Source organism: Rhizoctonia solani, chromosome 7, assembly GCF_016906535.1.
Source record: "Rhizoctonia solani chromosome 7, complete sequence".
Taxonomy (NCBI): Eukaryota; Fungi; Basidiomycota; class Agaricomycetes; order Cantharellales; family Ceratobasidiaceae; genus Rhizoctonia; species Rhizoctonia solani.
In genome coordinates, this window is record NC_057376.1 from 443,253 (window position 1) to 469,431 (window position 26,179).

Sequence of the window (26,179 nt, forward strand, 5' to 3'; positions counted from 1 at the left end):
AAGCCTCATAACCAGACAAGAAATGACCATGGCTGCCCAGGAACAACAGGAGAAACGAACAGGAGCAAGACAACGTCACAAGCAGGCTAATACAAATGCTAAAAGTGACAACAATGAGAACAAGCGATGGGAAACAAGCACAGGGTCACCAGTCCATGGGAGGGCATGAGGATTTTCATGAGAGATCATACGAATCGGAACGGGCGAATCTAATTGGCCGGTTTCCCGCCACGCGCTTTTCGACCCGTCCTGACTTCATCCTCAGCCGAAAGGGGTGAATCTTCCTTGTCCTTCATTTCAACATCGCCGTTGCCATTTCCAGAGCTTGCGCCCTGCTCAAAAGGGGACACTGACGTCTCGCTGCGCCTGCGTACCCGACGAGGCCTGGGTGCGATCGCGCCCGTTTCAGCATTAGCAATCTCACGTTCAATCGAGGCCAAACTCGGGATGACATAGTTGACGTCCTTGCGGGCTCTCTTGCTCGTCCGGAGTTCCCGCTTCTCGAGGGTTGCATCAGCTCGGCGCTTCCGGACCGGCGGGACGATGGGGTCGCTCGTGTATTCAAGCGTGCGGCTGGCGGGTCGGCGGGTTCGTCCTGAGCGACGGCCTTCCGTCCCGCTGTTGCTGTTGCTGGGTGTGATATACGTCTGAGCCGCGGCCGCATCTAGGCTCTCCAGTGACGGAAGCACGATGGGGGGTACACGTGAGTCCAGGATAGGCAGGTAGAGCGGGAATTGGGCTCTTGGCCTTACGAGACAGATCGGCGTGGGCCTGGATAGGTTTGTGCCATGGGGCGGTTTGGTTGGTCTGACGGGAGATGTCGGGACTCGATAACTGTCATAGGCGCATGTTGATCAGCGGGGGGCCAATGACGATCATGTGTGTATAAATGGACTCACCGAGGTTTCTCGCGAGTATCTTTTGGAGCCGGGGTGGGCTCTGGCTCATCGAGTTCTGGGGTGCGGGTGCGTGCGAGCTCGGGAGCTGTACGGGTGGCAGCAGCATGTCTGAGCACGGCAGCAAGGTCGACTGTGCCGAGCGAGACAACCTTGGTGCCGTGGGCAGCGCGGCCGAGAACGTGGGTGTGGGTGACGCTGACGGGCGAGAAACGCTTGCGGCGGGAGAGCGAGCCTTGATCAGAGCCGGTCGAAGACGGACTGCTGACAGAGGTCGACGATGGAGTCGAGTGGTGTACTCGCAGAGAACTTGCGGAAACGATAAATCGGGACCGATGCGAGGGCATCGAGGCCGGTAAGCCAGGCGCAGTCTGCACAGAGGTCATGGCGATCCGTGGGCTGGGGGTTGAACGTTGGAATGGTGTGGGTCAATGAGAGCCAGCGAGGCCAGGAACTAGTATTAGCGTATGCAAGGCGAGGAGAAGAGAGTGTGTAAGCGAATTCTATATACGAATACGGCCAAGAGGTATACCTCGACGTGGTAGGCTGAACCCGGTCAGACGATGGATGAACACTCTATGCTCAAGGATTTCGCGACTATCCCTGAATTTGACACGCTGTTTTTATGATTTGCAAAATGCCCGATGATCATATATTTATGAGCAATACATCCCGTACACGGCAAGACAAGTCAGACCATGGCTCGGTTTGAGTCTAATGTTCAGGCTCCGGACAAGGAGTTGCAGCTAATATGGGATGCACACAGGTCGTAGGCAGTTTACGGAGGAGGCGTCGGTCATTGGGTCTAAATGGCTTGCCAAAGATCTTCCGAATACGCTTGGCCGCGTTGGGTTGGTCGAATCTTCCGGGTTAAATTGTTCCCGACCCTGGCCCGTGCCAATAAGCGACCGGCAAGATATGCCGCAGGCAAAATGTGGCACGTGCCTTGACCCCATGCGCTATTTGCCTAGGAGAGGCGCTCATTGTCCCAGATGTGTTTCAGACAGGCAAGGTACTATGGAGACCGAGTGTCGCGTCGCTGATGTCGGAATGAAGGGAACGTCGGGTGGAGGGCGTAGAGCAAACATACCATCGAGGGCGAATAGAAGGCATCTACGATTGATTGATGAGGGGAGGGGGGGCGAGGTCGCTGCCCAACTGGGACAAGCTCGTCATCAAAGTCGTAGCACACTCCAGCACTCTTGCCTTTATTATACGCACTATAGCCAATACTGTTATGCAACAATACGCAGTCGTAAATGCGGCCTGGGCCCAATCCATGAAGAGAATCGGGAGAGTGATGGGACCCGAAGCGCATAACAGGGTTTACTGTTTGTGCGCCGCATGTCCTGGATCCTATTTGCAATTAACCTCTAGTCATAGAGAGCGAACTCGAGCGGCCTAGTGAAGAGCGCATCATCTCGACCACTTCTACCACATCGAGGACAGTCCGAGCGGCATCGCCGACGACCCATAGTATGTATACTTAACGTGCTTGCACAAGCTCAAACTGATTGGCGGCCAGCACCAGGCCTGCTCAGCACCGCCCACATCTCGACACCGGGGACGCCCCAACACCTTGCACACCAATCGATCTGGCGACTTGTTCATAAGCCCTTGCGGTCGCTCCCACCAAAGACCTACTCCTGCCTCTTTGTTTCAGCCATGGCCACTGCCAGTCGCTCGCGCTTTCTCATCTCTGAGAGCACCCTCAAGTTGTCGCTAACGCCCCCACCATCTGCAAGCGGAACCGATTCTGTGTCGTGCACGTCATCTACGTCGTCCCACTCGAGCTCGTCCTTTGCAGTACGACGCAAGCAATTCCGGCCAACGACTGTGCCCAACGACCAGGACGGGCCCCACGAGGCTCGTGTGCACAGCGAATCCGCAACTTCCCTCGTGTCTCTGGGCATCGTCCTCGTCGTCTCGGGGGCCCAGCCTGATCCATACACCCGCCGCCCACTCAAGCGGCCCCACCGAGTCATCGAACGCGAGCCCAAGGAGAAGAACGCGGATGGACAGACCAAGGAACAGCCCAGGTACGTTGACACATCCCCACTCTCCATCTCCACTTGTGTGCTCATACAGTACTCCCAGGTACAAGCCCCCTCCGCCGGATGTTCCCCTGACGATCTGCAGACGCCAGCGCCCGCTCAAGCTTACTCGCACTTTGCCGTTGTATCACCCTCTGAGGCCACTCCCACCGCTGCCCTCTCCGGTCGACAGCGAGCCTTCAGCCCCGGTCGAGCAGAACCCAGCTACCCGCAGTTCCGGCCGCACAAGGAGACCGCCCCCACGCAATCTCGAGCATCTTATCGTGGCGGTATCGAATACAGCCAAGCAACGTCAGGGCAGCCCTGCGAAAAAGCGCAAGGTTGTGGTCATTGCCGCTGACGAAATGGATATCGACATCGATGCCGAGTCCGAAACTGGCTCTTCAAAGAAGAAGACCAAAGAATCTGGCTCGACTTCGGTTGAATTGTCCGAAGAGCCCGCCGGTGATGATACCGACTCGGGCTCTGGGCGAGCCAAGCGAGCTGCGAGGCGCAACGGCGGCAAGGACTTGTCGGTCACTCCTACCCCACCACCACAAGAGCCTACTGCCTCGAGCAAGACTCAGGCTCGTGCATCCAGCGCCCAGAGCAAGAAGCCCGTATCTGGCCACGGTCGATCCGCAGCCCGTCGTGTGACAAGGCGCAACTCGGACGAAACCTCGAGTGAAGAGAAGGATACCACCGAATCTCATGCGGTATCCGCGTCTGCCCCATCCACGTCCCGACGAACGAGTGCCCGTCGGTCTGGAGGAATCGAACACCACGAACCGATCGCTGTGTCCGTTCGAGCATAGCCCATCCGACTTTCAAACATCAAACTCATGACGACCCTGGTCAATCCTTCTATGACGTGTTTTCCTCTTGTCTTGTTGCTCTTCGTCTCTGTGTGTTTTATCTACTTGACTTTTTTGTTTGTTGCTCCCACGCTTTCCCACTAGGTTTGTATTGGCTTTCAGATCTCGGATTTTTTCTTCTGTTTTCTTTCTTTTTATTTGTGACAAACCCACGACGGTCTATTCTCTTCTGCAGCATGTCTTGCCGCTCCCTTATCAATCCCGGAAGCTGTTCTCATACACTTTGCATTCTGCATGTTATACCATCCATCGTCTCTCCTTGTCATCCATCTCCATGCTCTCTAGCCCATGCCCATGTTTCTCTCCTCTACGTAATGTAATAGAAGGCCTATCTTCCGTGTACCCATCTACATCTCACTCGTTGTCTCTCTGTCCCTATCTGCCTTGTTCTCTCTCTCTCTTGAATATCATCTCCCTTTCATCGTGTCTTTCCAAACTCGGACTGGATTCAACAGGCCCCACCGGCCAGATATAGCAACCAGATGAAATGACGCACCTGAGAATCAGTCATGTGACTGCCGATCAGCGGTGGCTGTGTAGATGATCGAAGAAGGAAAGCTACCACGTGATGAGGCTTGAAGGCTCCCACAAAGTGTCAATGGGGCGTGGGGATCATGCAACTATAAAGTAAAGCGGCAACCTAGCGGGGGAACTTGTCCACGGTGTGAGGAGAGACCTGTGAAGGTTTGGAGCATGGGTAGCGAAGGGCACTCGATAGTCATCGAGTACGTATTGCTCCAGTCGTGTGGAGTCGATGTTCGCTCGTTGATCTTATCGGGGAAATTTATCTTGTCTTCTCTTGTCAGACCTGCGCCTAGGTACCAGTAATAGATTGTACAACGACTGCACTGACAACCTGTTCGCATTGAACAGTGCAGCGTATATACTGTATGCACAGTTAAACCCAATTCCGGATTTCTGGGACCTTGGCTTGGCATTACGTTACCAAAAATCAAGCAACCGCGTGCCACACCACCAAATATAGAAACCTTCCCCTCCTCCCCTTCCCTCACCCGCCCAGACCCGCGAAGCACGCAACAAGCCCAGTACCCTCGCTTACTGTACTGCACCACCACGAGTTATAAAAACAAATATATTCTAATTTATCTCAACAGGCGGGTGGTAAACATCTCAGTCAGGAGCGCAGAAAATAAGACAGAAGATAAACGAGAGTCATGTCCCATCACTGCACACGATATTGCTCCAAAAAAAGAAAAACGAGGTTGTATATAGATAGCTATGCGATACGAGTATGTTAAAAAAGAAACAAAAAGAAAGAGAAAGAGAGAAAAGTAGAGGAAGGTTCAGTCTATACACAATTATATCTCAAGACCCGTCTATCGAGGGGGTCCGAGTGGGCCGAGAGGACCGTACTCGCCATCGGGGTGCCGATTCCCGCTCCGTCGCTTGGCATGTCCGCGCTCGTACAGCGCGCTGCTCTGGCCATCCGCGATGGGCGTGCCAGGTTCGCCCCTCATCACAGGCGAATACCCATTCGAGTCCGCGAGCTGGTAGCGCACGCCGGGCGCAGGCGAGTCCAGGCCCGAGTCCGAGCCCATGTCGAGGCGGCGGAGCGTGTTGGGCGGCGGCGGGTACTGCGAACTCGCCTCGTTGTACCCGCCAATCTGGTGGCCCCACTGGTCGTCTTCCGACGACACGACCGAGACCGTGTCGCTCGCGCCGTCGTAGTATTCGGTATTCTCCGCGCGCAGGGTGTTGCCCGGATAGTTGGCGTACGCGCGTTCCATCTCCCGTCGTCGCTTTTCCTCGCGCTTGAGCTTGCGCAGGCGGGATCGTTCCCAGTCTTCCCACCGACGGAGCGGTACTTGGGTTGCTACACCTCCGCCATCGCCGTGTCCTGTATCTTTACCTTCACCCTCGACTTTTCTGTAATCCAAGTCAGTATGAAATGTCCACGCCGAAGAAAAACAACAAGGGAACCTACCGTGTTTCACCCCACGAGAAATCATCGAAATGCCAATACGCATAGACAGGAAGGACCAAATTCCAGATCGGCAGCGCCAAAAGGTAAATCCCCATCCAAAACACATACACGACCTTGCGCGTCGTGATCAAGATCAAGAACGCAGGAAGACCAATGACCGTGCACAGCAAAATGAGCGGAATCGCCTTTTCAAACGTGTTGGGAGGGTCGAGCGCCAAGGTGACGATTAGGACATAGGTGAGGATAATGGCGATTGGCAAGACGGTCGTTCCGATCAAGTCCATGAATACGACAAACTGCATCGAAAAGCAGAATGTGCCGCACAGGTTTCGGACGCGAACGAGTTCCATGAGGTTGTGCATCGTCGAGTTGATCCATCGGCGGCGCTGGGAGAGTAACATCTTGAATGTGTCGGGTACAACGGTGCGGCAGCGTGCTTGCGGACAAAACATCATCTTGCGGTTCGGGAACGTGCGGATGAGGATCGTCGTCAAGAACCGATCTTCACCGAGCAAGAGCAGATTCTTTTGGTGCAAGGTGTGGACTTCGCTCTGGCTGTATTCGCGCACGATTTCGGGTTTGACGAGGAGCGGGACCCAGTCGTCGTCGTCGGCCTTGCGTGCCTTGAGTCGGTAGAGCGAGAAACATCCGGGCAAACAAGTTACACCACCGAATACCGATTCAAAGGCCTTGGCCAAGTGATGGGAAATAAAGTATTCGTAGACTTGAATGGCCGTCACCCAGGATTCGCGCTTGTTGGCAATACGAGTCTCGCCGCAGACACCCATGATATAGTTGTCGTGGTGCATACAGTTGACGAGTTGCTTGAGCGAGTCGGGGAACACCTTGGTATCTGCGTCCACCTATGATCGGTTCCCGTTTCAGACACGGCGCTTAAATTCGAAAGGAACCAATTTGCTTACCATCAGACAAACTTCAAAGAAATCGGGAGTAACACCCATCAACACATGAATCTTTCTGAACAGATCGAAATCAAGCGGCGTCATTCGATCATTGTACGTCACGCGCGAGAAAAAGTTCATGAGGATAAGTTGACTGTCGCGTTTGCCTCGGTTGCCGGGCTTCTTGTCTGACGCGGCCTCGGACTCGGTTCCACACTTGACCACAATCACAGTAGGCGTGCGACGACCGGCTTTGGCTGCAGAACTATTGAGTGCCCGGGCTTTAGTAAAGTAAGTAGGACTTACTATAATGACCAGCATAAACCATCGCGCGATTCGCCTTTTTCGCACCACTTCCGATCGCATCGTATCCCATAGGAACTGGGTTCCCGAACCTGGGATCGGCCTCGAGCAAACTGACACAGACATCGGGCGTGCTCATCTTTTCACCTGCACCAGTGACCATGCCATCAGCAATGACAAACAACAATTTGCGATCGTCCGAGAAATTGGTGGCGCTGATCGAGTCGAGGGTGGTGCGGAGCGAACTTTCGCCCTCTGAGTAACAAGTGACCAAACAGACGGAATAGAGCTCGGCACCAATTTGGGCGGCGGTAATGAGCGGTGCGGCACCTGGAACACCGGGGGAGGGACTGGTGCGACCGCTGGAAGTCTTCTTGGTTAATTTGTTGCGAGACTTGTCAGACCAGGGTGCAGTGCCGTTTTTGCTGTCAACTGCGAGATTTGCGCCTTCAGGCATGACGGCAGGACTGACGACCGTTCGACCGAGATTTTTGGGAGTGGCAGCCATGCGGGCAGAGAGGAACCAGTTGAAAATACAAGCCATGGCAAAGCGAACGAGGACAATGGACATGATGACGATGAGGGAAATGTATAGGAAAAGCGAAGAGACAAAGCATCCAGGCGAAAGCTTGTCGATGCGACCGGCATAGTAGCGTTCGGTAAGACAGGGAATAGCGGCTTGGAGGTCTGCGCGATTGGTAAAGAGACGGGTTGCGTCCTTGCCCGAGTTTCCTGGCCTCACACGAAGGACGGTACGGATAGCCTTGTCGATCGAGTCGTTTTGGATGGCGTTGGGGTGTGCGTCCATATACGGCTTGAAGTTGAGAACTGCGCCGTCGATGACAAGGAAGTTGGTGAGGGAAGTGACATGCTCCCAGTCGTAGCCGACCTGGAGGGAAGTATTGGTGATTCTGAGAGACTGGAACGTTTGCTGGTTCAAGACTCCTATGGGGCATGTGGCAGGAGTAGGGCACGGATTGTCTGTGGCGGCGGCAAAGGTTGCGCCACGGCAGTTGGTGTATTCGTTTGCGGTGCGGGTAAAGAGAGTGGTAATGTCCTGGCCCGAGAGCTGGTCTGCGAGCCTGAAAAAGTCGACTCCGGCGGGAGAAACAGCACCTGAAATGTTGACGAGTTGGCCAGCGACTCCGAGTGTGCCTGTCTGCGTGCCCACTCGCGCCAGTTCACCAGGCTTGATCACCGCCGACTCGGGACACAACACCCGCTCGAGCCCGATCGTCGCAAAGCCAACGACACCGCCCATGATAGCGGCAATGATGCACAAGGCAACTTTTTCTCGCCATGCCTGCTGGACAGCCGGATCCTTCATGCCTCCCATGGATGCCAGCAGAAAGCCCGGTGCCCAAAAGGTGACGGTGCGGGAAAAGATGACCCACACATCCAGGCCGTCGTCGGTTACAACCACTTTTTGCGCTCCGGGAGCAGGCAGCAACGGTGCTGGTGGGTTGATAAGCGGTGCGGGCGCTACTCCACGCTCCGGGCGCGTGAGTGTCTTTCCGCGCTTCAGCGACGGCCCAGTCCGCGTCGGGGCCCGGTTCGGCGGTGGTCGGGTTGTCGGTATAGGCACAGAGCTCTGTGCCTCACCAGGCGATGAGTACACTGCGTGAGACATAAAGAGTGGATGTCGCTGCACACAATCAGTTCAGCAACCACCAGGTCCCCCTACTCATGCTCACTCACTGTGGACGACGGAGAGTAGGAACGCAAACGCAAACGGCCCCTGACTGCAACCAAGAGTATTATTATTCAATTATGTAATCTTCCATTTCTTCGCGTCCCACTACAATTACAAACGTGTCCAGACACAACGATTCTCCGGTTTCTTTCTTTTTTGACCTGTCAGGCAGAGACAATCCTTTTTCGGTCCCTGTACCAATCCCCGTCTCATGGTGATCTCCGTGCCCCACTACGCTTGCACCCCGGGCTCACCGGCACCTACGTTGTATGCACATCAGCCAAGCCTTTTCCAATCCACACAATCATCTCTTGCCTTGGGCTTTCCCAACCCTTCGCTCGCGCTACTCTGCCGCCTCCGAGGTTTCCCGTTTCCCAATACTCCATACGTCTCAGGAACCACCACCACCCCGCTCGATACCGTCGCACCGCGCTTCCGGCCCGCCGCAGCCAGCTTACGCTTCGCCTCCTTCTCCCTCTCAATCTCTCCGTCCCGCTCGGTCTCGTATTCCCTAACCGCCTCGGCGGCAGCTTCGGCCTCGGGCCCGGTCCACTCTGCATCTTGGCGCGGAACAGTGCCCAGGAATGATCTCGTCCACGCAACATTCAACACACTCTCGTCCATGGCGCAACACCCTTGGTATTCAACCTTGATGCCCGCAACGCTCTTGGCGTCCTCTCGGTGCGCAACCCACGCCCCTCGACCCGTTCGGCCAAACCACTCTGATCCCATACATCCATATCCCATCAACACTTGGCTTTCCAGGGTTGTTTTTGTATACCTCCCCCACGCATCAACTCACCTAGCAATACCAATTTCGGACACCGCCTCATGAACTTGCGTACATCTCTCAGAGGAGGAACGACCGTATCCACCGTCGAGCTGTCGATGATGACCTCGTTTGTGTTGCCCGCACCCACCACCGGACTCGTCGCCAGACTCTCGCTCTCGGGCAAAGGGACCGGAAGCACGAGTTTGGCGGGACTCTTGAGAGATCGCGTCAGCGACAGGGGCGAACTTGTTGGAGAACCAATCATGATACCCCCAGGCCCTACGCCCATTCCAACCCCAATTCCGTACCCATTCACAAACCCGAGCGGAGACACCCCCGGCGTTTGCAACACGGGCGAAGGTGGTGCAGACGGCGCATGGGTCGACGGAACCGAGACGTACAGACGCGTCAGATGTGCAAGGTGCGCGAACGAAGACGTGAGCGAGAGCAGTCGCGCAAACGGCGCGTCCAGAGTTATACGCAGAGTCTATGCGCGGCGATCAGACTTGACTTGATTCGTCGAATCAAGGGACTTGCCTCGAGATTCACACATCCCTCGACGAGTTCCTTTAATTCGTCGATTCCCCAAGCCCACCAATCGCATTCAAGGTGCTTGACTTTGTCGCACGACGCAAATGCCTCGACCACCTCCCTCGGAACGGGCTTGGGAAGCGCGACATCGTCGACTGGGCCATACCCGTTGTACGTCCTCGTGATCGAGATGGTCGTGAGCTGGTTGAGCCCGACAAGGCAAGGCAACGACAACAAATGGTCCGCCGTCCAAGAATGATGCGGTCCGCTCTCCGAAAGCGCGATTTTCAGTGTATGCAGCATGGGCAAAAGTTCGACATTGGACCAAAGAGACTTGGACAACCTCCCTATATACCCAAATCAAGCCCTTGCTTGAACGAAAAACAATCAAAATGACCCACCTTGCACCTCGACAAGCTCCAATACCTCCAACGTCTCACACCCTTCGACAAGAGCACTCACGCCCCGGTCCGTCAGTTTAGTACCGCCCGTACTGATCGTCATCCGTTTCACCCGGGGCATCCTCGCCAGCCGTTCGCACACCCAATCGTCCAGCCATACGAAATCCAGCTCGAGGTGCTGGACTTCGGGCGGATGAGACGCCAGGGCGCTCGCTCCGGACTGCGACAGCCTCGTCAGACGTAAATGCGCAAGAGGGGGCAAGACCGAAAGCGAGGGAGCATCCCATTTGAGCGGGAGCGTATTGTCTCGAGGTGCACTGGTCGGTGCAAATGCGAATCGTTTAAGATGCGGGGTATGCGTTGAGAATATCTAGATTCAGACTTGTCAATTAGTCATGTGTGTGTGATATGGATAGATCGAACATGCCTCGCATATGCCGTCAGGAGGTGGAACACTCGACGCCCAAACTAATTCTTCCAGGTTGTTGCATTTCTCTAGTACATCTCTGATTCGTCCTCCGGAAAGCGGTCTGATACCGGATACCTCTTCATCTTCATCCTCCTCTCCAGTCTCGTCCAACTCAAACAGTGTGCTTTCTTGGTCTTTTCGGGGTGGATCTACAACTACAAGTGTCTTAATCCTCGACGCATACCTCGCAGGATTCCGAACAACTGGGTTTGAAGCTTCGTCAGAGTCGGAGAGCAGGAACGTCTTGAACAAAACGTTGGCCGCCGCATTGTGAAATGGCCGTCCGCATTCGGCCAAGAGGGGGATTCTCAAGTTGGGCGAATGGGCGAGTACAGTGGTTAGGATTTCTATCGGGTCAAATGAGCGTCCGTTTTCCCTAGTATGCAAAGGATAGGAGATACCACGCACGAGTTAATATAGATTCCGAATGCACAAGAGCGTCTCGAGCTGCCATTTCGACTGACCAATCCGAGAGACCAATCAACTATAGCGTTTGTCCAGCCAAACTATTCTCTTCTCAATACATCTATCTATATATATAGGTTTACGCACCTTGCAGCAAGCAATCGACGTCTACAGCTTGCGATGGATTAGGTCTAATATCAGCCGCCTCGATTGGTACCCCACATTCCGTGGAACGATATTGGGTCCGGGAGCGCTTCTTGAGATCTGGGGCGTTTATGTGGGTGTATGCGCACGTGGCTTTTGTGCGTTTATGGGATGTGTTGGTTATTGGGTGACTGCGATGGTAGAATAAATTGGGAATTCGCACGGTGTATGCTGTTCCATAAGTCAAGCTACTAAGATATCCTTGTGTCGATTCTAGGGGCAACTCGCGTACGGAGCTGATTTAGAAATATGGATGAAATAGTTAACCGTGTTAAGGTAAAATATGAAAGTAGCACGCTGGACTGAATCAAATACGCGAGATGCTCAGTGGGAATATTGGCCTTGAGGAATAGTTGACTTTCATTATGTACAGTATTTCCGATCCCAGCGACTTGATACCATAGCTCTAGTCTAGTAGGCTGTGCATAGCCTATCATTTTTGACGTGCTCTGTGAAAAGAGTATCACATTAAGCGCTTCATCGCCTTTTAATGAGTTTCTTATCTTCATTTTCTCGGAAATGTTTTCAGCCGGTACAGTTAGCTAGACGAAAATTGACAGAAACCACTTCCGATTGGACGAATATATGTGTGGGATGGCATACGGTTTTCAAAGCGAGTTGATTGCGGTGGGCACGAGACCAGTTCGTACCTGCGCGTCAAAAAACCCGACTCGCATACAGTGAAAAATGGTGTTGGACAAAGAGTACCAAGAAAGAAACCCGAGGTGCCTGGACTTGACCTACTAGTTTATAACAGGACCAACTGCCTTCAAGTCCTCCAACGAGCCCCAGTTTCCGAGAAGAGTTCTGTTCTTCCTCTAACTACACACCGTGTTCATAAGCTTACTCAATTTTAGTAATAAAGACGAGCAACAAGAAGACAAACCACGCTGAATCATGCCACTTCGAGAGAGGCTTCGTAAGATCAAATCCGACACAAAGTTACGCTTCCTTCAATCAATAGAGCCGAAGGATACGAATGCGAAAACGGGAAAATCGCCAACGCCGCCCGTTCAAAACACGCCGCATGACTGGGTATACCTAAAGACACTTTGCAAGTCATTGGATCAGGCCGCAAAGTCGTTCTCTCCTCTCAAGGGCGCTCTGACTGATCTGATTGAGTGTATTGGCATTTACGAGGTGCGTACTCATATCTTCGATCCTTTTGGGTCTAATCGTTGGTGTTTTAGGCTGTGATGCAGAAGCGGGATGACTATCACGCGCTATACAATGAGCTTGAAAATTTATTCCAATTGCTGAATGATAGCTTCACCCTGAATATTCCACCAGTCATGAACACAGCTATAGATTCCCTATGCAGGTACGTGAAAGGGCGTTATTGGTGGGCTTTTAAAACAAATGCAAGTTAGGTCCTTGCAAGAGGAAGTGGCATTTATACGTCAAAGGCAAGATCGGGGAAAAATACGTCTATATCTTGAGGCAAGTCACGACGTGGACGAGGTGTTGGCATGCTATCGCCGAATTCAGAGCTATTTGCAACGTATCTCGGTAAGTTGTCGTGAAGGCATTCTAGTCAAGTTATAGTAATGAAGATTTTATGGTCCAGCTTAACACAAATATGTCCACGTGGAAAATAGTAGACGAGATTGCTACGGTATGGTGTCACCTCACGCCTGAACGATGCCTTACACCGTGTTTGCAGGACAATCGACTTAAACACCTATCGCCATCACTCTCTGCTCGTTACAACTCTACGAAGGCGGTGGAACTGAAGCGCGGGCCTTGTACAAAGAACACGCGAGTCCAGCTACTGGCCCAGATCCATGATTGGGTGGAAAGTTCGGGTCCAGGATCGATCTACTGGATGAACGGTATGGCCGGGACCGGCAAGACAACCATTGGATACAGCTTGTGCGAAGAACTCGACACTTGCCGAAAGCTTGCCGCAAGCTTTTTCTGCTCGCGACTCTTGCCAGAATGCCGAGACATCAACCTAGTAATCCCAACTATCGCATATCAGCTTGCACGTTCTTCCCATCCGTTCCGATGCGCGTTGTCAAACATACTCGAGCAAGATCCAGACGTACACACTAGCCTACCTTATATCCAGTTCGAAGCTCTAATATCAAAGCCGCTGCTCGAAATTAAAGACGCGTTACCAGACAATCTGGTAGTGGTGATTGACGCGCTGGATGAATGCGAGAATAAGGAGAGCACAAGTAGGATACTAGATGTACTTCTCACCAAGTCAGGCGGTCTCCAGGTCAAATTCATCGTGTCTAGCCGACCGGAGCCAGAAATACGGGACGAAATGATCAAGCAAACTAATCAAGCCGGGTCCCGAGTCGTACTTCACGAGCTGGACAAACAAATAGTACAAACGGACATTAAAGCATATCTACGAGATGCTCTGGTACAAGCACAGGCAACCGAGGAACAAATATCAGCGCTGGCAGAGCGGGCGGGCATCTTATTCATTTATGCTGCTACGGTCGTACGGTACGTTGGGCATGACGGGTTCCGCAGAAGCCACGCCCGGCTGGCCAATGTATTAGAATCTTCAAGCATGTCTGAGAACAAGCACAAGGAGATCGACGAACTGTACAACGTCGTGCTACAAGCGGCACTCGGCGACCCCGAGTTGGAGAGCGGAGAAAAGAAAGATATGCAACTGGTACTTCACTCAGTCATTTGCGCTCAGGAGCCACTTACTGTCAATGCACTATCACAATTTCTACGGATGAAGAATGCCGAATACGTGCGTGCTGCACTAAGTCCCTTATGGTCCGTGTTGCACATCTCTGGGTCTAGCGAATTGGTTACTACCTTACGTGCATCGTTCCCCGTCTATATGCTCGATTCATCACGTTCAGGAAAGTTTTACTGCGACTCGAAAGCTCACAACCAAAACATGGCTTTACGATGTTTCAATCTCCATAGGGAAATACGCCCTCAATTCAATATATGTGGACTAGAGTCGTCGTATATACCCGACAACCAGGTGAAGGGGCTAGAAGAGCAAGTACAGAAGGCTATATCGGATGGACTACTGTATGCCTCACGATACTGGGGGACCCATGTGCAATATTCGGCTGGGGATACTTGTTTGATATCAGAGCTGGAGGAGTTCCTATCGGTGCGGCTGCTGCTATGGATGGAGGTGATGAACCTGAAGAAATACACAGAAGAAATGCCGAAAGTCCTTCAAATCGTCGAGAGATGGGAAGCGGTTAGTTCTGTTTAACTTGCCGGGGCGTGGTTGCTGACAAACAGACTCAGGAGCGGTCACCCGAGCTCAACGCGCTTATCCACGATGCTTGGCGGTTCACCTCAACCTTTATGCATGGAGCAGTGTCCGAAAGTACCCCTCATATCTACACATCAATGCTTCCGTTCTGGCCAGAATCTAGTCCAATTTTCAAGGCTTATGGAAGGTATACACATAGGATGATGCGTGTTGAAGGAACAGCAGTTGGACAGCGCTATCATGGACTTTTGGCCACATGGACCTATGGCGGCTCCATAACTTCATCAGCGCTCTCCCCGGATGGGACTCAAATCGCTGCAGGCGTTTGGTTTGATGTCTTGCTCCTTGACTCATCAACCGGCCAAAGACTTCTCCCTCCGCTCGAAGGACATGGTAATTACATACGCTGCATTGATTTCTCCCCAGATGGAAGGCATATAGTTTCCGGCTCGGACAATGGCTCCGTTTATGTGTGGAGTACTCGGGACGGAGAGGCTGTAATAGGACCTCTAGCAAATGATTGTGGCCTTTCCTCAGTCGCCTTTTCTCCAGATGGTGCTCATATTGTGTTCGGAACATCATCCGGAGATATTTACATTAGAGATGGTAGTAATGGGGATTTTGTGATCGATATCCCATCTCCATACGATAATTGGGTATCATCAGTCAAATACTCGCCTGATGGGCGTTGTATAGTGGCCAGCTCTGGTTGGGCCCTAAGTGGTGATACTCCCGTCCTAATATGGGACGCTCAAACAGGGACTGTACTCAGGACGCTTGCATTGGAAGATAGCCCCAGCCATTTTAGCTTTGCAGATATCTCTCCTGATGGCACTCGTATCGCCGCCGGGTCCACGGAAGGTTGCGTATACATATGGGATTTTCAGACTGGGCAAGTCACGCTAGGTCCGTTAATAGTCCCAGGAGCCGATACTGCTATCAAACGGGTTTCCTTTTCATCTGACGCCTCTCGCCTTCTTTCTGGCTCAGCGCATGGTACTATATGGATATGGGATACTCATAGTGGTGACCTAATACTTGGTCCTCTCGAACGCCATACGGGCGCCATCACATTGTTGAAGCTTTTACCAGACAATAATCACTTTATCTCCGGTTCGATGGATGACAACTTGTGTTTATGGGATACCCGTAGCATGATGCCAACACCCGACCCACTCCAGGGGCACGTATCCATGGTCACGTCAGCTTACTTTTCTTCAGACGGGAATAGAATCGTTTCTCATTCGGACGACAACTATATTAAAGTTATACATACATAGTATACTGACAGTGGGGAAATGGCTCTTGGTCCAACAGAAGTAAACCATACGTACTCCGAAGCCAAGTTCTCGCCCGATGGCGCTCACATCGTCCTTGTTTTGTCCGATGGTGTTTTATTGCTAGATTCCCATACCGGTGACATTGCTATGGGTCCTTCGAAGCTACCTGGATCCATTCAATCCATAGTCTTCTCTCCTGAAGGAGCCTGCATCGCTTCCAGTACAGCTAACAACATCGCAAGGATATCAGCAGTCGGCACAGGTCAATCTCTTATGACATTTCACCTCCAGCCAAGTGATGCCAAGGATAGCCGCTCTAGTACCACTTCTGTTGAATCACCCTCGCTGGCCGATTGCATTACAGCTGCAAGTGATATCGGGAGCGGCGCATCCCGTATTACCTCTGCCGAATTATCCAAGGACTTCACTCTGATTGCTATTGCCTCGGACGAGGCTCTCTGCATTCATGCTACTCATGATGGGCGTGTGATTTCTGGTCCATTTGATGTGCGTCTTTACACGTATACATCGATCAAAATTTCCCAAGACAATGCCCTTATCGGTTACAGCACTGAGGCCGGCTCTCTGGTCGTAAGGGATGTGCAAAGTGGAAGTGAATTACTTGAGTTGCAGGAGGATGGCCTTCTTTCGCGAGGTTTCGATTTTTCTCCAGATGGATCCCATATTGTCGCTATATCGAGCGCAATGGACGTATGCGTTTGGAGCACTCAAACAGGTCAACTTGTGTTCGGCCCACTCAGCGGCCATGCCGACTTGGTGTTGTCGGTAGCGTTCTCACCAGATGGCAAACATATCATCTCTGGCTCAAGAGATACGACAATTCGGGTGACCGACATACAGCCTTTTTCAACCGTATGTTGATTTATGACCTAATCGAATTACTCAACGCCTAAACTTTTGATGTATAGACGTCTAGTCCTTTGGCGGAAGACTTCGGGGAATGGGAAATGAGAAGGAATGGGTGGATAGTAGATGGGCTCTCGAGGCTATTGGTCTGGATTCCTGGCGATTTGAGAACAGTACTAATGCGGCCGCGAACAAAGCTATTAATATCGAGGAAAGGCTATCTTCGGGTCAATTTTGAGAATGCATGTCTGGGGGACTCTTGGATGGGGTGCTTTCAATCAGACACGCATTAAACGGCGTACTACGGTATGTGTATTGGTTACCATTTTGGCAGTGAGCCAAATTTTACTTATTGCGCATGTGCACAGCCCAAAAATACATGCCCCGAATGCTAGCCTATGCGAGTGATTTGATACTTACATGACATGTAGCTCATTTTAATTGACCACACGCACCATTAATATTCTTGTTTGCCTGGCTATAGACCTGTATATAGCTATATATAGCCGGGGTTATAGTAGATAAAATAAGACTTCTTTTAATGAATTAAACCACTCGACCAAAACCCCCAGGGCTTAGGAGCACGCGGGAGTCTAAGGGCTTCGCTCGCATGGGCCCCCCTTCCCTCTCTTAGCGTCTCTACCTGATAGGTGATATTCGCACCCTTTTTTATATTATCATTGTTACTGCATGCATATACTATCGTAACGACACGGAGTTACAAATAAAGTATGTTCTCGTCTTGCACGTGGCCTCTAATTTTTTTTTTAATACAACCACGTGGCCTCTAAGGAAGCTTCGCCCTCAACCTTCTCCTTAAATAGTCCTAATTTCAACTAGATTGATCGGGGATGCCTCCAACGTGCTACGACACTTTTACAACTTCCATTCGATGGCAATGAAGTCGAGAGCCGTCATATTAATCATTCTTACAAATCTCCCGGCAAGGCACTGTATACCACTGACTTCTCAACACGAAGCTATTAATCTCCAACGTTCAGGGACTCCAACATCCTCAGAAAATCCTCAGTACTCCGTATCTATCCCGGGCCATCATAGTATGCCTAGATTGCCTGATTTATTTACCAGAGTGACAACCAAGCTTGTAGTTCAAAACGCTTTGGAAACTGTTATGGTTACTAAAGGGATCATCTCGAAAGACGGTCCGATTCTGCCCCGCCCAACGCAGCTGTCTATTTTAGCATCTACTAGTGAAAACGTGTGGAAAGTTCCCTCTGATTTTCGAGACCTCAGCTGCTTCAATATTCTCAAGTACGGATTTGGGAAATCCAACTTGAAGGTCATCCAAGGAGTCCCTTCCTTGGCGTCTCTGATTACCACCACGCCAATGCCAGTTGGGTCCCTGGAATGGAACGATGGAATGTCTTCCCTGGAAGTATTCTTTCCCGAAGGCTCAATCAATCCTGGAAATTCACCTCAGGGGGGTGCTGACTTTTATGCGAACCCTTTGCCTGCTCTAACAGAAGCTCAGAATGTCACATTTGCGTATAGTATATTTCTTCCAGTAGATTTTGAACCTGTGCGCGGAGGAAAATTACCTGGACTATATGGTGGGAAAACCGGGTGTAGTGGTGGAGATGCTGCATTGGATTGTTTCTCGACACGGCTCATGTGGAGGGCAATGTCGGAAGGAGAGCTGTATTTGGTAAGTTTAGGGGTCAATTGCAACCAAGGACTTAAGTCTTGACTTCGATATTTTAGTATGCTCCCAAAGATAAACAGACGCCTGAAGTCTGCAATACTCCTCCCCGGTCTATATGTGAGGCTGACTATGGGCTTTCAATTGGCCGAGGCTCCTTCAGATTCACTCCGGGACAATGGACACATGTGAGCCAAACAGTGGTGCTCAACACTCCAGGGAAACAGGATGGATGTTTCACGCTCGACGTCAACGGCGAACGTGTTATGGATTTAAGGGGCGTCTACTATCGACAAGGTGATGGAGAAAATCAGGATGACACTGGAGACGAGCACGACAGCGAACAAATCGACAACACAAGGCCAGAGGGCGATTTGGACTCGATCACTCCAGACGGAGGAGACGCGTCGGGCCAGGACTCAGGAAGCCCAGAGGACTCAGGGGATAGTAGCCTTCTTGGTAATATTCTAGTCGCACCACCGAAAATGGAGAGGCACCATGGTGCTAAATACGCATGGAACACACATAGTCGCACGCCAGTATTCCTTGCGCCCAACCCACGTCTACGCTTCAACCAAAGGCCAAGGGTTTTTCAGCGTGTTCCGCCGAATCTGCCACATCCATTTGTTTCAACAAAGGTATTCCGACCCGCGACAGTTACAACAGTCTCGCAGGTCACCAAGGCACAAGTCGCCGCTATTTCTCGCAGTTCAGCTACGCGAGCGACTGGGCCTCCGAAAGTGGCAAACCTTGCAGCAGCGAAGAGAGTTCCTGGCTTCAGTGGGATATTTTTTAGGTAAGTTTGATTTGTGGTATGGTTATTTTGACCTCAGATCATGACGAATCTTTCTCCAGTACGTTTTTTGGTGGGCATACACCCAACTTTGCGACCCCCAAGGACCAAAGGATATGGTTTAAAGATTTCTCGCTCGTCGTCAACGATTGACGGATCAATGGTTCATGAGAAATCTGCCGAAAGATTATGAGGAAGTTTCTTGGTCCTGTATTATCAGCAGGGCAATCAAGTTGATTGTCTTGGGGGATGGTCATTCTTTCTTTGGGTATCGAAGTGTCATTTTAATTCCTTGTACACACAGATATCGATAACATTTTCATAAACAATCGGGTTATATATTTTTGGTAAGAAGCTATGCTCGAGAACGTCTCGTGCATTACCTCTCGACATGGATAGCTGGATGCATAGTCGATCGTGGTCCTTGAGGTAATACAAATTCAAAACCATGAGTTTAACTTATGTCTTTACCGAATAAAAGAAAGCAAAGTCAAACTGCGTAACCGGAGAATCGAACTCCGATCCTCGGTAGGATTCCTTGCAAGTGGGCAAGGCCAGACGATGGGAAACCAAGATAATGGCCATTATACTAATTACGCTCAATGAGAGTCTTAGTCGAACAATTGCATGTAGATTCCGGTTACTACGATAACGCGATTTTAATGTCAACGCCGCCCGAGGGTCTGGTTAGAACATTCTGCAAAAGTAAGACAGCGTGTGATTTCTTTGAAAATCATTGTACATTAAACGAATCATTCAACTGAAACCCATCCTAGGTTACTTGACCTCGACCAACTTGACCTCTGAAAGACGTTCATTGGGTCAGTACATGTGGAAATAAGATACGAAGGAAAATAAACTGACCGAAAATGAGCTCCGAGTTAGGAGGAATATCTGGAGGAGCACCGCGCTTGCCGTACCCCTTGGCTGCGGGAATCGTGAGCACGCGCTCACCGCCTACGAGCATTCCCTGAATGCCTTCGTCCCAGCCCTTGATGACTTCACCTTTACCAAGAGTGAAGAAGAAAGGTTTTCCTATTGAGTGAATTGTTAGCTGGCGAATGTCCGGGTAGAGTAGGCCCACATACCCTTGGTGTTTGAGTCGAACACTTTTCCGTTTTTCAGACGACCAATGTAACGCATACCGATCTTCTTTCCGGACTTGGCAACAGAACCTGCAAAGTGATGAGTAAATTACTTGAGGCATTCATCAAGAAGTGATATGAGGCGGCTTACCTGACCCAACGGTTTTGTCCTCAATTACGACACCACCAGGAAGTGTCTTGGGTTCACTCTATGTATAATATGCAATAATCGAGCATGTAATTGAACAGAAAAGGGTGTACTTGATCAACATCTGTACAAAATTTTATATGGACGCACCGAGGCTCACTCCTGCACATCAAGGCCAAGGAGGAGGCCATCGAGCAGGATTAATGAATCTATTTCTTCACCTTTTTCTTCTTCTCTCCATCTTTCTTCCCGCCATCTTTCTTCTCCGCGGGCTTGGCTACTTCCTTCTTTTCTACTGGCTTGTCCTTTTTGGTAGGAGAGGTAGTGGTGGTAGTGGTAGTGGTGGTAGTAGTGGCAGGGGCTGGGGCAGCCTTGCCAGCCTCGTTCTTCAATTTCTTTGCACGTTTCTTCTCTTTCTTAGAGAGATTGGTGGAAGTCTCGGCAGCTGGGGGCAGGATAATTAACACAATGCGTTGCTATACTATCACATCAGGACACACCAGTGGCGGTCGAAGCATCGGCCATTTCCTCATCCTCACGAGCGCGCTTGCCAGTCTTGACGGAAGCGGGGGTATCCTCAATTTCCTCGAAGCGGCTAGCATGCGATATCAGACCTTGTACCCAAAATGCCGCAAAATTCGGACTAACCTCGAGTCTCCAGCTTCTTCATCGTCGTCCTCGAGGCCAAGCTCAACGTCAGAGGGAACCTCATCGAGGTCAAACTCGTCTTCATCGTCGTCCTCGTCAGAGTCTTCATCACCAGGGTTCTGCTGAATGTAATTGCCGTAGAGGTGGACATGACTGGAGGGGATACGAAATTAGTAAAAAAAATTTCGCTCTGGCTGATTTGGCACTCACTTCTTTCCCTTGACCACAAACTCAACCTCCTCGCCTTCAGGAAGAACTAGGTCGAGAGGCTGTTGCTCCACCTGTGTCGATCAGTCAGCGGTGATCCCCAACGCAACGCCAGCATCTACTAACCTTGCCTCCGGTCAACGCGCAGAGAACAAACTTGTGCATGGGAGGGCGCTCGCCAGGGTCCGCCTCATCCTCAAATTCGTAATCCTCAGGAATTTTGATCACGACTTCGACGACTGTGCGGCCAGTCGGGTCGGCAAGATCAGCAGCAAGCGAGGCACCGGAGATACGAATGTCGTTTTCGACAGTGTACAGGTTGCGCTTGCCAGGTTCAAGGTCTTGGGACCAGACTGCAACGGAGATGGCCATAGTAGGTGGATGTGGATGTGGATGTGCTGAATTAAAATGTGACGGGCAAAATTGATTTGATTTATATACGAGTAAACATCACGTGATAGTATAAACATTACATAATGAAATAGTGCATATGGTAAAAGCAAGAAAACTTATCGCTGAGAGAAATATGCGAGTGCAGACGGTCTCTTTCGTTGAGACTTTGGTTTCTTGGCCTCCTCATCAGAGGAGTCTACCTCTTCCTCATCAGATTCTACCATAACAACCTCCTCAATCGGGCCATTTGGTTTCGATTTAGCCTCATGTGACGAATCAAAAATGGCTGGTTGACTGCTCAAGAGCCTGTTCCGTTCCTTGCGCGAGCGTTGCTCAATATCACGGTTTTTCTTGATGTCAGTAAATCGGGGTAACGACGCAGACCCCATCGACCTTCGACGTTGTAATGTGTTGGAAGGGGTTTGTTGCGTTAGCGATTGTAGTTTGTTAGGTGCGGGCGTCGATGTGATAGGGGACGAAGGGGGGAGGAACCTCGGTACCAAGCCAGATGATGGCATAAACAAGGGTTTCACCGGACCGTTACCGTTTGAACGAGTATTCGGAGTAGGTTTAACGGCTGATAACTAGGATCGACATAGTACTCAGCACTGGTAGCAAACAACCGTATCTGGCGGGACGTACCTGAAATCCTGATGCATCCATCTCTTCTACATCCCTCGGAGCTTCTACTACGCTCGACTCAATCTCATCGTTTTGCGAACTTCCGTGTCGACTAGACGATGGGTTATTCAGTGTTGACCAGGTGGGAACAATCGGTGACTCGATTGTTTCCTCCGGCGCAGGAGGTGACTGACGTACAGTCGTATCTCCCTCATCACCGCTATCTTCGTCTACAGCCGCATTGGCATCCGCCCCTTTACCCTTCGCAGCGGCCTTTGCATTCGCCTTTGCGGTCTTCTTCTCAAGCCTTTGGATAGCCCTTTCAGCACGGATACGTTCTTTCTCGGCCTCCCTCTCAGCTTTCACAGTTTCTGAAAGCCTCGGACGACCTCGTGACCTAGGAGCAGACTCCTGCGACCCTGCGACAGAGACGGGCTTTTCCTGCGTACTAGGGGCACTGGACTTGGGTTTATGATCCACGTTCACATCGGTTTGTTCATCCGCGCCTTTTGAGCGGGAAGAGCGACCACGCTTCTTGGGAGCTGAAGTGTCATCCTGTAGTGCCGCCTTTTCGGCTTGTATGCGCCCTCTTTCAGCCGCACGCTCGTCCTTGATTGCCTGGGAGAGTGGGGGTCGTCCTCGTTTCTTGGGAGCAGGGGAAATTGGCTCTGGCTCTTGCTTTGATTCTTGCTCCAGTTCTTGCTCAGGCTCTGGCTCCTCTTCTTGAACAGTTTCGGTAGCCTCTTCCTGCTTTGCAGGCACAGGATCCTGTACTTCTTCCACAACAGGCTCTTGGTCCGGAGCCTCGATCGGTGAACTAGCAGCACTATCAGGACTTTTGTTCCTCGCCTCCTTGTCATCATCGTACTCTTCAATATCATCATCATCCACTACACCCACAATCTCCTCGGGTTCAGGAGAGGCTAAAAGCTGAGACAGCGTCGTAAGATCTCCATCCTGCATTTCGACGTCGCTCTCGTCGTGGTCTTGGGGCAGGGCCTGGCCCCGGGCTGCAGCCTCTTCGTCCGAGTCTTGGACATCCAATCTAACACTCTTCCTATGTCTACGTCTCGCAACTTCCGAAGGCGTCGACTGGGCAAGATCACTTGCTTCGTCATCTGAACTATCCTTCTCACCCTCTCCGGCTTCCTCGCTTTCCAATCCATCCAATAGCGCGAAAACGCTCGACCGGGACATGCGTTGGCTTTGAAGCAGGGCTTTCTTGGCGAGCGGGGAGGACGGAGGTAAAGGAACGGGAGCAGGTTGGGGCGGCGAGGGTGTGGCCATGATCATTGAAGGTGGGCTGGCCTCTCGCAATGGTTCGGGCGCGGGTTCAGGTTCAGGTTGAGGAATATCGACCATTTCTTCGTCCTCACCATCGTCTTCCTCAGGGCTTTCGATTCGACTCTCCATGACGCTTTTGAGAATATCCTCGTCCTCCGTCGAACTGCCTTCCGATTGATGGCTCACAGCGACCGACGAGAGCTTGGACTTTTTGGGGCGGGTCGGAGCAGGGGTAGAGTGGACAGGGGATGCACTCTGTGGGACAACGGGGGCAGGAGTGGGAGTAATAGATTTATTCTGCGCCTGACGTTAAAAATATCAACAATATACATCAACAATTCATATACAGCAATTAAAAATTAGTCCAAAGCACCACGAACCTCGACCTGCTTTTTAGTCTCCTTTAGCCAGCTACGCAGCCTACCAATCAGCATTTGGTGGATCCTAGTGGGACCTTGGGTATCTTCGAGGTGATAAATACGCCCTTCTACAGTTTTACAGGTCTCATCGTCTCGTTGAGACAAAAGCGGACAATTAAGAGCTTCATGAGGCCCAGATGAGCATAGGAGGCACTGTGCGGTTTCTGCAGGAGTCGCAACGGGGGCGGAAGTGGAAGTAGAGGCATCATCCGCAACCTGGTCCTTCTTTTTCCTCTTCCTCTTGGCTTTGCCCTTCGTCTCCATACTCTGTTCCACCACGTCCGTAGCAGTCGATGGTACAGCTCCCGAGATGGCAGTCTCATTCGCAATGCTCAACGCCCCCCACCGTCGGAGGATATCCGTAGCCGAACCGACTACACTAACCGGCTTGCCCGTATCTGGAACACTCGCGGCAGTTGAACCTCTTCGCTTGGATCTGACCGGAGGGGGCAGGGACGTTCCAACGGGGCTCTGGGTTCCACCCAAATCTGTGATGGACTCCAGCTTGGATTTGCGTCGCTTTTTGACCGGCGGCTCGGCAGCGGCTTGGGCGGTGGGCTCTGGGACAGCGGGCTCCTGCGAGTCGACGTCCTGAGCAACCTTTCGTCCACGCTTTTTGGATCGAGCCTGAGGTGCATTGGCGTCTGTAGGTACTGAAGATGTCTCGGGTATAGTTTCGGTTGGGGCGGAGGCGGGAGTGGGCTCGGGTTCGGGTTCGGGTTCGCGAGCAGCAGGAGCAGGTGTCGGTGCAGTAGTCTTTTTGCTCTTTGTGGATTTTCGTGGGACTGGCGGGGCCTCCGTAACGACATCAGCAGTAGGCTGTTTGGACGTTTCAGAATTCGAGGAAGCCTGTTGGTCAATCGGTGGAGTAGATTTGGTCGCTGCCTTTGACTTGGGCTTTTTAGAAGGCTCGGTAGTTGTCGTGAAAGGTGCTGTGGTCGCCTCTTTGGCTTTGGCTTTAGTTCCCTCAGAATTCTCGGTCGTTGTGGACTCGATTGGTTCCACTGGCTTGCCATTCCCTCCAGTATCGTTCTCTACAATGACGAGATTACTCTTCCGTGGTTTCTTCTTCTTCTTTGCAGGCGGAGGAACCTAGAAATAGGGAGTCGTACGAAATTAATTATACTGAACAAAAATTATTTAATAGTAAAGATGATACATACCGACGCAGAACTGTCTTCGACTTGTGGAACAGTGTCTTGTCCTGTTTGGGTTAGCGTTGGTGGTGGCGCTCTTTCTAGATTAATTGAAGTCGCCGTGACACTCGGTGACGCCAGTTGTGCTGCTGGAGCAACAATCACAGATACCTCGACCTGCAGCTCAGGCTTCAGTTGAGCCCCAAGTTGAAAAGCATAGAAATCAGCGTCTAGTTGAAAGCATTTAGTTGTTTCAGCCAAGAGCATATTCAGACGTAAAATACCCACCGTCTTCCAAGTCGATTCTCCGGCCGTCAACCATCTGGGCGAGTCTGACGCCAGCATGGGGAGGAAGATTCAACTTCTCCCTAACAACGGTTTTCATCCCCTCAATGTCGGTTTCTATCAAAAGTTAAAGCAATGGGATGAGAAGCCAGCTGGGTATGCATACCAGCAAAAACACGTTGAAAGGCGCGGTCCTGGGAGAAATATGTGACGACACATGCTTCAAACGATGGAGGAGGCGCAGCAGAGAGCGCTCTCTTTCGAGATACTGGCACTTTCGCCGCAGCAGCCATGTTCGGGCGGCGATCACAAGGTAGGAGGAAAGTAGAGATAATTGTTTACTTCTGAAATCACAATATTGACAATACATGATGTAAGCAAACAGGGCACAAGCAAGCTCTGCGCCACACACACACTCACCCTCCATTAACCACCCACTATGGCTGGACCTGCAGGACCTGGTCAGTCGATTCATGCTATGAATATTTGCGTAAATTTAATTACTCCTCTGAATATTACTAGGCTTCCACCCCCATCCTCCTGGCTTTGGCCATCGATTCCTTGCAAAGGCACTCGGTGCGACGATGTGGTTCTTCATCTTCTACCGCGCAAGGCAAGTCTACTAAAATCAGCCTATTTATTTTAGCTTACTCCAGTGTACTTTCCAGACAAGATGGACCCAAGCTACTAGTAAGTCGAACCGGTTGAACCAAGAA

At 51.4% G+C, this 26,179-nt stretch overlaps 7 protein-coding genes and 1 pseudogene across 8 annotated transcripts; 3 read left to right on the forward strand and 5 right to left on the reverse strand.

Moving 5' to 3' along the window:
• Window positions 1-209: 209 nt before the first annotated feature.
• Window positions 210-1,282, reverse strand: RhiXN_06307 (uncharacterized protein; the record flags this gene model as incomplete). The annotated part of the gene is made up of 2 exons (XM_043326123.1): window positions 210-834; window positions 900-1,282. The coding sequence occupies 2 exons, from the start codon at window positions 1,280-1,282 to the stop codon at window positions 210-212; spliced, it is 1,008 nt and encodes a 335-aa protein (XP_043181555.1).
• An 851-nt stretch (window positions 1,283-2,133) lies between these two features.
• On the forward strand, window positions 2,134-3,744 carry RhiXN_06308 (uncharacterized protein; the record flags this gene model as incomplete). Its single annotated transcript, XM_043326124.1, has 4 exons — window positions 2,134-2,227; window positions 2,274-2,372; window positions 2,422-2,935; window positions 2,994-3,744. 4 exons carry the CDS (start codon window positions 2,134-2,136, stop codon window positions 3,742-3,744), a joined length of 1,458 nt encoding a protein of 485 aa, XP_043181556.1.
• A 1,397-nt stretch (window positions 3,745-5,141) lies between these two features.
• RhiXN_06309 (chitin synthase) lies at window positions 5,142-11,274 on the reverse strand (the record flags this gene model as incomplete). The annotated part of the gene is made up of 12 exons (XM_043326125.1): window positions 5,142-5,691; window positions 5,750-6,612; window positions 6,673-6,908; window positions 6,958-8,599; window positions 8,653-8,696; window positions 8,902-8,907; window positions 8,950-9,369; window positions 9,450-9,906; window positions 9,969-10,297; window positions 10,352-10,721; window positions 10,821-11,167; window positions 11,229-11,274. 12 exons carry the CDS (start codon window positions 11,272-11,274, stop codon window positions 5,142-5,144), a joined length of 5,310 nt encoding a protein of 1,769 aa, XP_043181557.1.
• A 1,052-nt stretch (window positions 11,275-12,326) lies between these two features.
• On the forward strand, window positions 12,327-17,022 carry RhiXN_06310 (peptidase C14; the record flags this gene model as incomplete). Its single annotated transcript, XM_043326126.1, has 8 exons — window positions 12,327-12,569; window positions 12,620-12,750; window positions 12,800-12,938; window positions 12,997-13,044; window positions 13,093-14,619; window positions 14,670-15,838; window positions 15,929-16,790; window positions 16,855-17,022. The coding sequence occupies 8 exons, from the start codon at window positions 12,327-12,329 to the stop codon at window positions 17,020-17,022; spliced, it is 4,287 nt and encodes a 1,428-aa protein (XP_043181558.1).
• An 894-nt stretch (window positions 17,023-17,916) lies between these two features.
• On the forward strand, window positions 17,917-19,390 carry RhiXN_06311 (polysaccharide lyase family 14 protein; the record flags this gene model as incomplete). The annotated part of the gene is made up of 3 exons (XM_043326127.1): window positions 17,917-18,450; window positions 18,507-19,240; window positions 19,300-19,390. 3 exons carry the CDS (start codon window positions 17,917-17,919, stop codon window positions 19,388-19,390), a joined length of 1,359 nt encoding a protein of 452 aa, XP_043181559.1.
• A 343-nt stretch (window positions 19,391-19,733) lies between these two features.
• RhiXN_12397 lies at window positions 19,734-19,836 on the reverse strand (annotated as a pseudogene). The gene has a single exon. The product of its transcript is annotated as a tRNA-Gly (tRNA).
• A 178-nt stretch (window positions 19,837-20,014) lies between these two features.
• RhiXN_06312 (FKBP-type peptidyl-prolyl cis-trans isomerase) lies at window positions 20,015-21,697 on the reverse strand (the record flags this gene model as incomplete). The annotated part of the gene is made up of 10 exons (XM_043326128.1): window positions 20,015-20,040; window positions 20,102-20,164; window positions 20,192-20,272; window positions 20,326-20,412; window positions 20,474-20,531; window positions 20,692-20,915; window positions 20,971-21,065; window positions 21,119-21,271; window positions 21,329-21,399; window positions 21,452-21,697. 10 exons carry the CDS (start codon window positions 21,695-21,697, stop codon window positions 20,015-20,017), a joined length of 1,104 nt encoding a protein of 367 aa, XP_043181560.1.
• Window positions 21,698-21,834: 137 nt separating this feature from the next.
• RhiXN_06313 (microtubule-associated protein CRIPT protein) lies at window positions 21,835-25,756 on the reverse strand (the record flags this gene model as incomplete). The annotated part of the gene is made up of 6 exons (XM_043326129.1): window positions 21,835-22,302; window positions 22,361-23,926; window positions 24,004-25,134; window positions 25,206-25,408; window positions 25,467-25,580; window positions 25,630-25,756. 6 exons carry the CDS (start codon window positions 25,754-25,756, stop codon window positions 21,835-21,837), a joined length of 3,609 nt encoding a protein of 1,202 aa, XP_043181561.1.
• Window positions 25,757-26,179: the final 423 nt, after the last annotated feature.